The sequence below is a fragment of the Apus apus genome, chromosome 5, assembly GCF_020740795.1.
Source record: "Apus apus isolate bApuApu2 chromosome 5, bApuApu2.pri.cur, whole genome shotgun sequence".
In the NCBI taxonomy this organism is placed as follows: domain Eukaryota; kingdom Metazoa; phylum Chordata; class Aves; order Apodiformes; family Apodidae; genus Apus; species Apus apus.
Window position 1 is genome coordinate 22759597 of NC_067286.1, and position 13092 is coordinate 22772688.

At 41.7% G+C, this 13092-nt stretch overlaps 1 protein-coding gene across 1 annotated transcript in view; it reads left to right on the forward strand.

Moving 5' to 3' along the window:
• The window catches only part of HSD17B12 (hydroxysteroid 17-beta dehydrogenase 12), a 94658-nt gene that overhangs the window by 60837 nt on the left and 20729 nt on the right, over positions 1-13092 (forward strand). Inside the window, 1 exon segment of the mRNA XM_051621100.1 lies at positions 283-327. Coding sequence (XP_051477060.1) covers positions 283-327 — 45 coding nt within the window.

The window sequence follows — 13092 nt, forward strand, 5'->3', positions numbered from 1 at the left end:
GTTCATAAATATTGGAAAGAGTGTTAGGAAGTAATGTCATTGTGATACATCTGTTGTTCTTTATTGATATGAATCCTTAATCAGAGATAAAACTTGACCAAGAGCAATTCACTGACTTTGCTTTGAAAGTCTGTCACTGCTCCAGGTACTTAAGTAGGAAGGCAAGGAGTAAAGGAGGATGTAGAAGTGCAAGGTGTCATTCATCCTGGCACATAAACTAAAGGATGTGTAAATATTGATGAAATAACTTAGAACAAACCCCAAAACTTTGTTTTCTTTCAGACAATAGACAAAATGATCAACATTAATATCATGTCTGTTTGTAAGGTAAGTAGCCTCTTACCAACACTTGTGCTTGATGTCTCAGTTAAAAACCAGTCGACAATTAAAATTCAGTTCTCTGAAGCAATTACTTTCACCTCTTGGACCACAGGTTCCTTTTTCATCTTAGACTAACCCAGAGGTTGTGATTGTTGTATCAGAGTGTTACGATTCTTGTGTGAAACATAATTTGTTGCCAAGAGACTTTAATTAGATAGTTTGAAGAGCAAGGTATGTACATAAAAAACACTTCTTGCTGGTAAACATATGAGCAAGAAGGAAAACTAAGTTCACAGAAGTGTGCATTAACTTTTCAAGTGGTTACCTTCCCTTTTTGATATTTAAACTGAAGTTTTTATTCAGAAGAAATCAACTTGACATTAGGCCAAGACATATTCCTGTTCCCTTGTTTATTAACATAAGGCCCATTGAAAAAATCAGATTTTTGTCCTAGTATTTCAAAGCTTAAAAGGGGCACAGGGAATAGCAGCTGCTTACATGATGCAGGGAGTCAATTAGTGTATTATCAGTGAGTGTGGAAGAAACTCCTTATTCACTGCTGAACCCTAACTTTCTCATGCATAACAAAACTTGCATTTCCATTAACTGAGGGTTAACCTTTTTCTACAAAACCAAAATATTAGGTGTTTCAAAGCTGGCTGGAATTATTTCACTTTCTTGCAGCTCTTCTGATTAGACTAAGTACTAAATTCATCTAATATGGTGTTCTCAGGGAGTCTAAGCTGCAGGTGTGTTGTTTCCGTGTGAGGAGGCACAGGACCTCTTAAAACAATTATTCTGTAAGATTTTCACACCTTAGTGAAACATGCAACCCTTGCATGACCAAATGGGGTTGTTAATGTCAGTTTAGTGCTGCTAAATCTCACTTTTGTATGATTTAACATCTAAAAACTGCTTGTTTGCAACTACTTGTTGCGTATTTAAAAATGCTGCAGCAGAGAGACTTCAGAAACTTTTCACTTCGAAAGTGACCTTCTAGCCTGAGGAATACAGATTTTTAGTTGCTTGAGGAGGGTTGTTGCCCATGGTGCCTTGTCGAACTCCTGCAAGATTTTCATCAGAGGACTCAGTTATTAATGGGCAACTTTGAGTGTTTCTCCTATGAAAGTAATTTATAATATTTTTTAAAATGTTAACAGAGCTATATCAGGTGTAAATGGGATGTGCTGTCGTGCATAGACCTCTTAGCTAGATCCTAGTGTAACCAGGATGCCTCTACTAAGGTGTGACATCTGTGCTGTGCCAGCAGAGGGAGCGCACTATTCAATGATGAAGGAATTGGGGTGTCGGTCTTCTGGAAGCGTTTTGCTAGAATAGAGAAGTTACAGATTAACTATTTTAATACATATTTTTTGAAGATGGGAGGCTAGAATAATAGTTAAGGTCTCCTTTAACTCAGTACACACCGAAAATTCCAGAGATTCAGCCAGATGATGTTGGTTTTCAGAATGAATTAGTACTGTTTTGTGGCTTGAGTCATTGTGTTAATGATCAATGAGCATCAACAATTTAATGAAATTGTCATATAGTTTCTTGTAGAATTTGCATCCTGTCAGTCTCTTCACATTCTAGCATGGTTGTCTTCATGTGTATCAAAACTTAGTGAAGATCTACTTGCAGTATGTTAGTAGGTTTTTTTCCTTCTATTTGTAAACTTTATTTCTTGACCATGAACAACTCCTGCTACTGGGTATAATCAGAGTTCGAGCATAAGCTTCCAGGCTTGAAAATGTTTCCTCTTGCATGAGTCTGTTGTGTAATTAAACAGTAGGCATGCCAGATGCTTACTGTTTAGGGGAGAGGAATACATTAGAGATATGTACCATCTGTGAGTCATTTTTTTCAGGAGAACCCACGGAACTAGAGAATCATGGTAGGAAAAAATAAATTTGGGAAAAGTCTTTTTGTCCTCTCACTTAGATTTCTGGGTTGTAATCCTGTGAATATTTAGTTCAGTGTTTTAGGTTGAGAATATTCTTATCTGGGGGTGTGTGTTTAAAAAAAATAATAGTAATGTTTTCCCTTGATAAAAACACAAAGTTTGGGATGGAGGACAGCACCAAATTCTTGACCTAGAGGATGATGTTCTGAAAAAGTGAAGGTGCAGGAGAGGGAAGGCAGGTTTTGCTGGTACTCATTCAGGGTCTGCTCACAGTATCTCCAGATCCTCTTCAGAGGTGCCACATAACCTGTCTCCTAGTAAATTCTGTAGCATTGCCGTCCACTTCCTTTGCCTTTTGGACCAAACTTCCTCAATGCTTAAAAGGTATTGATGTTCCTTGTCTTCTCAGTAACCTGCACCATGGGCCGTCAGCAACACCTCTTTTGGACACTGTAACTCTACTGACACATGTATCAAACATCTCACTTCATTTCTGGCTGAAACACTTCTTAGGCCTGAAGTGGGAAAAGTCAGGATATTCAGTGCAGCTTGGTCCTGCTATTTAATATTTTTCCCAGCTGTGAAGGATCTAATAGTGTGATGTTTTCCTTAATGTTTAAGAACTTGTTTCCCATCAGAGCTTCTAAACATGTCTTTCCCAGATCCTATTCCATACTGCCTGTCTCTGTCATGTCCTCAGAGTGGTTGAGTTAGGTCACCCAGGAACCCCATAGTGGTGCAGTTTTGGGGTTCAGTCAGACTAGCATGAGTTGTTGTGATTACTGTAATCTGTCTTCAAAGTGCCCTGTACACTACTCAAGACAAACTATGGAAAACAAGTTGGAAATCTCACATCTTGTATAACACTAATTAAAAAACCTGACCAAACACCACCCCCTCAACCACAGCAGGTTCTTTTTAAGCTTTCCAGGAGATTTCACATTTTTACGGTGATGCAGTGCAGGAGTTACTCTGTTCTTCACATACTACACAAAATGAGACGTGGCTTGGGTCTTGATGCCATAAATAGAATGAAGAAATGTTTGTATGAGTTTTCTCAGGAAAGCTTGAGACTCAGTACAGCCTCATACAATGACTGAGTTGAAAGATAAATGAGGAAGACAACAGGGTAGTATGCAAAGTTTGTATCCTGTCATAATCTCATCTCAAGCTTGGGGGGGGAGGGAGGAATTTAAAAAGCAATTGGTGGCAGTTCAGGTAACGTGGGTTTGTAGTATGGTTTTTTAATATCTCATTGCATCTTGAGACTCAAACTAAATTTCTGACATTGAATAAAATATCAGGTCAAAAGTACTGTTTTTTTCCACTAGACAACAGGTGTTGAAGAGCCAAAATTATAGTAGCTTTGTATATTTTTCTGCATCTTCAAATTACCTTTGTATTCTACAGCCTTTGATTTTACCTGGAAAAACAATTAAACTTGATTTGGGTGTTGGATTAATGTCCTGAAAGCCAATGATGCTAGACTTGCTGTCCGGTGGAAAAAAATGGGTAGGTAATGAGCATAAAGAATAGTTTAAAATACTTCCGGGAACCCTCCTTTCTCTTTTGAAAGCTGCAAGAGATGCTTTGTATGTGAGGAATAGCAAGTATGTTATTTCTGTTTGCAGCATCACAGTATTCTAATTGCATTGGGAGTGAGGCATAAGCTTGTGTTCACTTGAAAAATGAGTAGGACTAAATAGTTGAGGGAGTGCTCACTTAGCAGTTGATTAAGCAGGGAGCTGAATTGGTTTGCAAGCTATTATGTTGTGGGGGAATGTAAATTTTAAGCTTGCAGGCCAGGTTTCAGTTGGAAATTGGCATTAACAGAGGAAGTGGGAGAGTAAATTACATGTATGTACGTGCCTTGGTTTCTGTGTTAATCTTCACCTTGATCATCTTCTGTTTCATACTGAATGTAAAATACAAAGGGATAATAGGCCTGCAAGATTGAGGATTTTAATCATCGCTGTATTTGAGAAGCTTACTGTTTACTTAAGACTTCAAAATACATAAATATTTGAAGTGAGACATCACACTCTCTGCTGAATAAAGCACTAGATGGACAGCCAGACCTATAGGGTGCTGAATGGAGCTAAATCCAGCTGGCGGCTGGTCACAAGTGGAGTTCCTCAGAGCTCAGTGTTGGGACCACTTCTGTTTAACATCTTTATTGGTGGTCTTGATGAGGAGATAGAGCATATTATCAGTAAGTTTGCAGATGACACCACATTGGGTGGGAGTGTTGATCTGCTTGAGGGTAGGCAGGCTCTACATAGAGACTTGGACAGACTGGACCAATGGGCTGAGGCCAATTGTATGAGCTTCAACAAGGCCAAGTGCCAGGTCCCGCACTTGGTTCACAACAACCCCATGCAAAGCTGCTGACTGGAAAGCTGCTCAGTGGAAAGGGACCTTGAGGTGCTGATCAACAAGCAGCTGAATATGAGCCAGCAGTGTGCCCAGGTGGCCAAGAAGGCCAACAGCATCCTGGCCTGCATCAGGAATAGTGTTGCAAGCAGGTCTAGGGAAGTGATCCTCCCCCTGTACTCAGCACTGGTGAGGCCCCAGTACTGTGTTCAGTTTTGGGCACCTCAATAAAAGAAAGACATTGACTTGCTGGAGCAGGTGCAGAGAAGAGCAACCAGGCTGGTGGAAGGCTTTGAGAACAAGCCTTATGAAAAGCAGCTGAGGGAACTGGGGCTATTTAGTCTAAAGAAAAGTAGGTTGAGGAGGGAGACCTTATTGCTCTCTACAGCTACCTGAAAGGACACTGGTGCTGGTCTCTTCTCACAAGCAAATAGTGATAGGACAAGAGGAAATGGCCTAAAGCTACACTAGAGAAGGTTTAGGCTGGACATTAGGAATTCTTTTTTCTCTGAAAGGGTTGTCAGACATTGGAACAGGCTGCCCAGGGAGGTGGTTGAGTCACCATCCCAGGATGGGTTTAAAAGTTGTGTAGATGTTGGTGCTTGGGGATATGGTTTAGGGGTAAACATGGAAGAGTAGGGTTAAAGGTTGGACTTGGTTATTGTAAAGGTCTTTTCCAATGAATCTGTGATCTGGTGTCAGCTGCTCTCATAATGGAAATGGAGCAAGAGGTTAATTATACCAGGTTGTGAATCCCAGACAGGACAACAGGGTGCACTCTACCTACAGATTCTGAAACTATGAGTTGAGGAAATAAAAGCCCCACAACAAAACCCACAACTGATGTAAAATTGAAAGGGGGAGAAGAACTCTTTTGTAGAGCTGTATGTAGAGCAAAGAAAAGCCTGGGGAGCAATAATCCTCCTGAAAGACAGCAGGAAATTACATCTCTCTCCCATGAGTGTTTGGATGGGCTAGTGTGTGCAGCCTAATACCCTGTCTGTAAAGGTACCTTACCAGAAATTAGATAATAGTTGCTTGTGCCCGGCTTAGAACTGTGTGAATTTTTGTGTTTGCTGTGTATTGGAGAGGATCACTGTGAAGTAAAACATAATTCTGAGGAAAGTGGCAACACTGACTTCTGAGAAGAGATTACTCTGTGTGTATTCCAGTCCAGTCAAGAGGTTTCTTTACATTTTTATTCAAAGTCATAATCAAAGGGGGAAAGACCATTTAGTTAAGTACATAATACAAGCTTATAACAGAGGAACAGTTGCCAACACTGGGAAGAGGAGCAAGTATTCTATGAAGGTGGTCATGAATATCATAGAGATGGACCAAAGGGAGAAATTAGATGCTGTGGTTTCTCGCCATGCTGACTTTGAACCTGAGAGTATGGTACGTGGGAAGCTGGAATAAGGGAAATGTGGCTGTGATAAATACTTTTCAGTGATAGCAAGGGAAGCACTTGGGATTTTTCTTCAAAGTACAAGTAACTTGGGGAAAGTCAGGGAATCTTGGGAGTCCTGTGGATTTTTCTAGATTTGAAGTTGAGACAAATACATTGTAGTGGTTTGAGTCTTAACAACAAAGAAACAGCCACACTGGGATGGGGATGATGAAGCCCAACTAGAAGCTCAGGGGTCGAGACAAAGGACAAGGAGGGTTCTTCACCGATTAAGGTCCTGGGCAAAACAGACTCGACTTGGGGAGGAATAATAATTTAATTTCACACTAACCAGATGCACACAGGACACAGACAACACACAGAGCAGTGCTTACATACCTTACCCCACCCCTCCCTTCTTCCCGGGCCCAAATCCCTTTGTTCCGGGTTTCTCTCCCTCCTTCCCCCCAGCGGCACAGGGGGACAGGGGATGGGGTTTAGAGTCAGTTCACAGGCTGGTGGTTCCTGCTGCTCCTTCCTCCTCAGGAAGAAGGATTCCTTACAGTCCTTCCCTGCTTCCCCACGGGGTCCCTCCCATGGGAGAGAGTCTTCCACGAACCTCTCCTTCATGAGTCCTTCCCACGAGGTCTGGAGCTGCTTCAGTCTGGGCTTCCCACAGAGTCACAGGTGCTTCAGGAACAAACTCCCCTGGTGCCGGGGTCTTCCACAGCTGCGTAATCAGAGTCCACTGGCACTAAATCAGAGTCCACTGGCCAATTTTGCCCATCCTGGTGCCTTCAGGGAATGTTCCACCATGTTCCTCCATGGTGGAGGAACTTCTGTTTGGGAACCTTCTTCCCCTTCTTCCTCACCAACCACCAGGATCTTCACCCGAGCACTACCTTTCATCTCTCCAGCTCAGCTCTTTTTTAACTGCTCACTCTGCTCAACTCTTATCTCAGTTCTTTCCTATGTTAATCACAGAGGCGCATCTATTGTCTCTCTAATGGCTCCTTGGCTGGGTTTGGAGCCAGGGGGAGCTTCTCAGCTTCTTATCGGAGCCACCCCTGGGGCCCCTCCACCACTAGTGAAAATCCTGCCAAACCAACACATACATATCTTGAAACCAACATATACATCTTGAAGAGAGTAAGTTCAGCTGAATTACTTGAGTAGTCTTTTTCGTACGTAAAGTAAGGCGGGAAGCTGGGGCAGGAAAGATATTTGAGAACTTTCCCTTATATACAGGACTCTCAGAGATTGTGTCTCTAAATAGGGCAAACTTTCCTAAAAATGTTGCTCAAAGGAAAGTTACCAGAAGGCTGTGCTGCCATTCAGAGAGACTTAGACAGGCTGGAGACTTGGGCGGGGAAAAACCTGATGAAGTTTAACAAGGGCAAGTGTAGAGTTTTGCATTTGGGGAAGAAAAATGTCATGCACCAGTACAGGTTGGGGGCTGACCTGCTGGAGAGCAGTGTGGGTGAAAGGGATCTGGGGGTCCTGGTAGACAGGAGGATGACCATGAGCCAGCAATGTGCCCTTGTGGCTAAGAAGGCCAATGGCATCCTGGGGTGTATTAGAAAGGGTGTGGTTAGTAGGTCAAGAGAGGTTCTCCTCCCCCTCTATTCTGCATTGGTGAGGCCGTATCTGGAGTATTGTGTCCAGTTCTGGGCCCCTCAGTTCAAGAAGGACAGGGAACTGCTGGAAAGAGTCTGGTGCAGAGCCACAAAGATGATTAAGGGAGTGGAACATCTCCCTTATGAGGAAAGGCTGAGGGAGCTGAGAGAGCTGGGTCTCTTTAGTTTGGAGAAAAGGAGACTGAGGGGTGACCTCCTCAATGTTTACAAATACGTAAAGGGTGAGTGTCAAGAAGATGGAGTTAAGCTTTTTTCAGTGATGACCAGTGATAGGACAAGGAGTAATGGATGCAAATTGGAGCATAGGAGGTTTAAGGTGAATATCAGAAAAATTTTTTTTACTGTGAGAGTGACAGAGCACTGGAACAGGCTGCCCAGAGAGGTTGTGGAGTCTCCTTCACTGGAGACATTCAAAACCCGCCTGGACGCCTTCCTGTGTGATGTACTCTAGGTGACCCTGCTCTGGCAGGGGGGTTGGACTAGATGATCTTTCGAGGTCCCTTCCAACCCCTAGGATTCTATGATTCTATGATTCTATGATACTGACAATAAACAGGGCTTGCAGCATGTTAAGTTCATGGTTCCCTTTGTATGTCTTGTGCCTGTTTCTGGTTACTGCTTGCCAAATGGATTACTGCATGATTTGCTGTTAAATTGACATCAGGTTTATTTACCAGTTTTAGAAAATAAAAATCGTTCTTGTTCAGCTTGGGGTATAAGCTGTGTTAAGAAGTTACTGTTTTGAGAGAGATACATTATAAAAACTTAATAGTAGATCCTGAAAATAGGTTTCATGATTAATTTAACAGTGCATGAGGACAATTCCTTAGTTCTTTCAGTGCAGAGGAGAGTTGCAGAGGCACACTGTCTTTTAACTGTTAAACAGCTTGCATGTTTGTGAACATGTGTGACTCCTCTGCCCGGTCACTATGAGTTATTTTGCGGTAGCGATGATGGTTTTCTCCTGCATGAGTGCACAACAGGGAATTGCTGATCTTTAAATAGTTATGTTGCTTTGAGTTGATATCATTTCACCCCAGATGTGTGAGTGAGATCTGAAGGAAGCTTCTTAGCTGTATGACAAAGTAGAAATGTCGTCCAAGTTCTCTAGCTTCATCCTTGGTTTTACTTGCATAGACTTAATTACAGATCATTATACCTTTTGGGATTTAAAACAGTGACTTGCAGTCACAACATCTTACCATAGAATGATTTTTATACAACTATAGTATTAGATTTCTGGCTTTGGATAACAATTATGTGGCCCATAATTGGTGAAGGATGACTGTGAATATTTGCCTCAGCTTTTCCAACTGTTTATAGCAGTTTAAGCAAATATAACTTGGAAGGTATTCTAAACTTTGCAAATTATTATTATTTTCCTAAGTTCTGCTCCTGAGCTGTTGCTCTGATCTGAGTGAGAAAAGGCTACAACCTGCTAATCATTAAGCATGGGATATTTTTTTTCTAAAGAAAAAACACTGAAAATACATAGCTATAACTTCTAACTATTCATTAACCCTCTAGTAGTCCTCCTGTAGGCTCTGCTAAGGCATGTGGAAAACATGGAGGTGGTTGGTGACAACCAACATGGCTTCACCAAGGGCAAATTGTGCCTGACAAATTTGATGGCCTTTTATGGTGGGGTCACAGCCTTGGTGGACAAGGGGAGAGCAAATGATGTCATCTAAATGGACTTGTGCAAAGCCTTCAACTGTGTCCTGCATGACATTGTGGTCTCTAAATTGGAAAGATGTGGATTTGATGGATAGACCACTCAGTGGATAAGGAATTGGCTGGATGGTCACACTCAAAGAGTTTTGGTCAATGGTCTTGTTGCCCAAGACCAGCAATCAGTGGTGTTCCTCAGAGGTCAATAGTTGGACTGGTGCTGTTTAATGTATTTGTCAACAGCATACACAGTGGGACTGAGAACACCCTCAGTGAGTTTGTTGACAACACCAAGCTGTGTGGTTTTTTGATATGCTGGAGGGAAGGAGTGCCATCCGGAGGGGCCCTGAAGGCTTGAGAGTTGGGTCCATGCCAACCTCATGAAGTTAAGGCCAAGGGCAAGGTTGTATACATGGGTCTGGGCAATTCCAAACACAGTTACGGGCTGGGTCAAAAATGGATTCAGAACAGCCCTGAGGAAAAGGACCTGGGGACGTGTTGGTTGATGAGAAGCTCAACGTGAGCTGGCAGTGTGTGTTTGCTGCACAGAAAACCAACTGTATCGGGGGCTGCATCACAAGGAGCATGACAAGCAGATCAAGTGAGGTGATTCTCCCCCTCTACTCCACTGGAGTACCTGGAGTACTGTGTCCTGTTGTAGAGCCCCAAACACAAGAAGGTTGTGGAGCTGTTGGAGTGAGTCCAGAGGAGGGCCACAAAGATGATCAGAGGCCTGGAGCCCCTCACCTATGAAGACAGGCTGAGAGAGTTGGAGTTATTTAGCCTGGAGAAGAGAAGGCTCTGGAGAGACTTTATAGTAGCCTTTCAGTACCTGAAGGGGCTACAGGAAAGCTGGGGACAGACTTTTTACAAGGGCTTGTAGCAAGAGGACATGGAGTAATGGTTTTAAACTGGAAGAGGGGAGATTTAGGTTAGGCATTAGAAGGAAATTCTTCACTATGAGGGTGGTGAGACATTTGCACAGGTTGCCCAGAGGAATTGCGGGTGCACCTCTCCCTGGAAGTGTTCAAGGGCAGGCTGGATGGAGCTTTGAGCAACCTGGTCTAGTGGGAGGTGTCCTTGGCCATGGCAGGGTGGTTGGATCTGGATGATTTTTAAGGTCCCTTCCAACTCAAACCCTTCTATGATTCTGTGATAAGAGCTTTGAAGTGTAGCACCTCTTTTAGAACATAAACCTAGCCATATGGCTTCGCATTTCTGTATCCACAAGTAGGAATGTCTGCTCTTATAGACTGTAAGTGGTGTTCCTTTTTCCAGAATTAGTAGTCTGAGGAGGAAGAGTGCTGTGCTTGCCAAGCATGTGGTAAATGCAGTTGTAGATATATGAACATGAAGAAATGATAGCTGCCTGTAAAAGATTAATGAAATTATCTGTAATTAATATTAAAAATAATGCAGCCTTTGTATTTTTATTTATGAAACCAAAAGAACTGCACCACAAACTATATGGTAGCATTATTTAGAGGTTTTTATGTGTAGATTTTGAAATCCTTGAAAAGCAAACAAGCAGAAGAAACCCCAACGACTCCTACTTCATGGTTGTGTTCTAAACATAACTTTATGCCAGACTATGTAAAATACAAAAGATTAACAACTTACAGTGGAGACTGTCCTGAGTAAATTTTTTAGATGCAGACACATGAACACAAGTTCTCATTCTGCTCTGATTCAAACTTTTAGAAAGGAAAACCAGTTTTTTTTTCTAGTGAACTGGCAGTTTTCACATAGCATAATGTTTGGCTACTCTGAAATTGCCTGAGCCTTCAGAGGCTTGGGAACATTCATGTTTTCAACTTGCAGCACTGGCATTTCTGAGGACAGTAGTATTTGTGCAGAACAGTGGTTATGTGAAGGATGCCTAGGTGAGTTCAGTAACCACCAACTGAAGGCAATCCCCTTGGGATAGTTCCCAGCCTCTCCTTTGGGGTTCTACTTATTCTTCCCTCATTAGATTGCCTTCAGAGAAAGAAACACTACCATAGAGCTCTCTGGCATCCAACATGCTAATTCCTGTAGACTTGCAATGCTTTGGCATCCATGAAATACACCCCATCACACAACTGTCTGTCTCTAAAGAGCTAAAATTTGGATTTTTTTCATCTGGGAAACCTTTATTCAATTCTATAAGTTTGTTGTTGAGCTGCCTGTTTCATAATGGTACATCTGAGATTACAGCTATTGACGACGAGTGTTAACCACTTTGGCTGCTTTGGATACAGATCGTGCAAGCACATATGGACACTAGTATTAGTGGCACAACTACATTTCATTTAGATTATTTTAATTAATGTTGGGAATATTTTATGCATGTGTGCAATGTCTAAATCTGCCAGACCTGAACATGGCCACAGAATGACCTGCCAGCATTTTTTCCAATTGTCCTCTTGCAGTGCTGGAACAGTGTGAGCATGGACTTGGCTGGGTGAGGTGAGACTGACTCAGAGAGCTGCCTTCTGTTATTTTATTATTTTTTAAAAAGGTATTTTTTTTCTAAACATAAAGATACTGAATATTCAAATATCACTCTTCACACATTGCAAGATGTAAAATAAGAAAAATATTTTTGCCCCATTTCACAGATTTTTTGAATTCCCTCAAAATATTAATTTTAATGGAAACAAACAGAAGAGCTGTTGAGTATGAAATCCAGTTTTGCCATCCATGTTTTTTGGAAGGGAGAGAGGAGGGTAGTGAAATTGATTGCATGTCCAACTGAACTTTAGAAACAGACAAGTTAACACAGTTAGTGAGAGCGAATTCTTGATTTCTACCTGAATTGTGTAGCTATTGTTAGATCTCAATGGCTTCATTGGTTTTTAGTTTATAGAAGCCAAACAATTTACTGTAGCATGTTTTTCTGTGCCTTCTTTTTGCTGTCAATAGTAACCAGCAGATTTATGATGCACTAAGTTAGACCTGCTGCGTGGTTTGCAGTTGGCATTCAGAATGCAGTTTTGTGGATTTATGGCAAAGTTTCAAACAGGGTCCCCTCTGCGTTACCATGGGAGACCCTCTACTGAATTTTCAGACCACTTATGGGTTGCCTGAAGGAAGGCAAGAGCAGTCCTCATGTCAGTCTCTGGAAATGATATGTAACATTACATTACCCTGAGCGGCAAGAAACAGTATGCTGATTTTTGCAAAGGGAGCAATCATAAAGCTTGCACACCTGATAAAAGATCTGCCACTCTTGAACTAGTCTTAAAATCAGCCCAAATAGTTCTTTAATGTTAAAAGAAATAGTTGTTTCCATGTGTCTTTTGAAGCATTAGTGTATGAAAAAAGGTCATGTATACTTAATGTAATGTTAGAGGGGTTTTTTGAAGTTGCGTCAGATCTGTTGGATGATTTTTACCAACTCTGAATACTTGGTTTGACTTCTAGGGCAGTGCTGAGGGTTAAACAAGTCAACAGCCAGCTTCATGAAAGTAAAGTCGGTTCAGCTCCTGTCTGCCCGGTGCCTCATCAAAGCTGTTGTGCAGCATGGCTGATGGCAGATTCTATTCTAAGTGAGAGACACTAATAAAATACAAAACACAGCTTTTCTCTAGCATTTTCTTGCTGTGTCAACTGCAGTCAACTGAAATTTTATTTTCTTTTGTGGTTTTTCTCCTGTATTCCTAAAAGGTTATGTTTTACAATTTTAAAACCAAAAAAAACAAACCCAGATTCAGTCATATATAAAGGTTAAAGCAGTGGTAATAGTAACTTGAGTAGCTTGTTACACTAAGTTTTATTTCTTTGTAGTAAAAGTGCTTGCAAGTGTTTTGTGCTCCTTA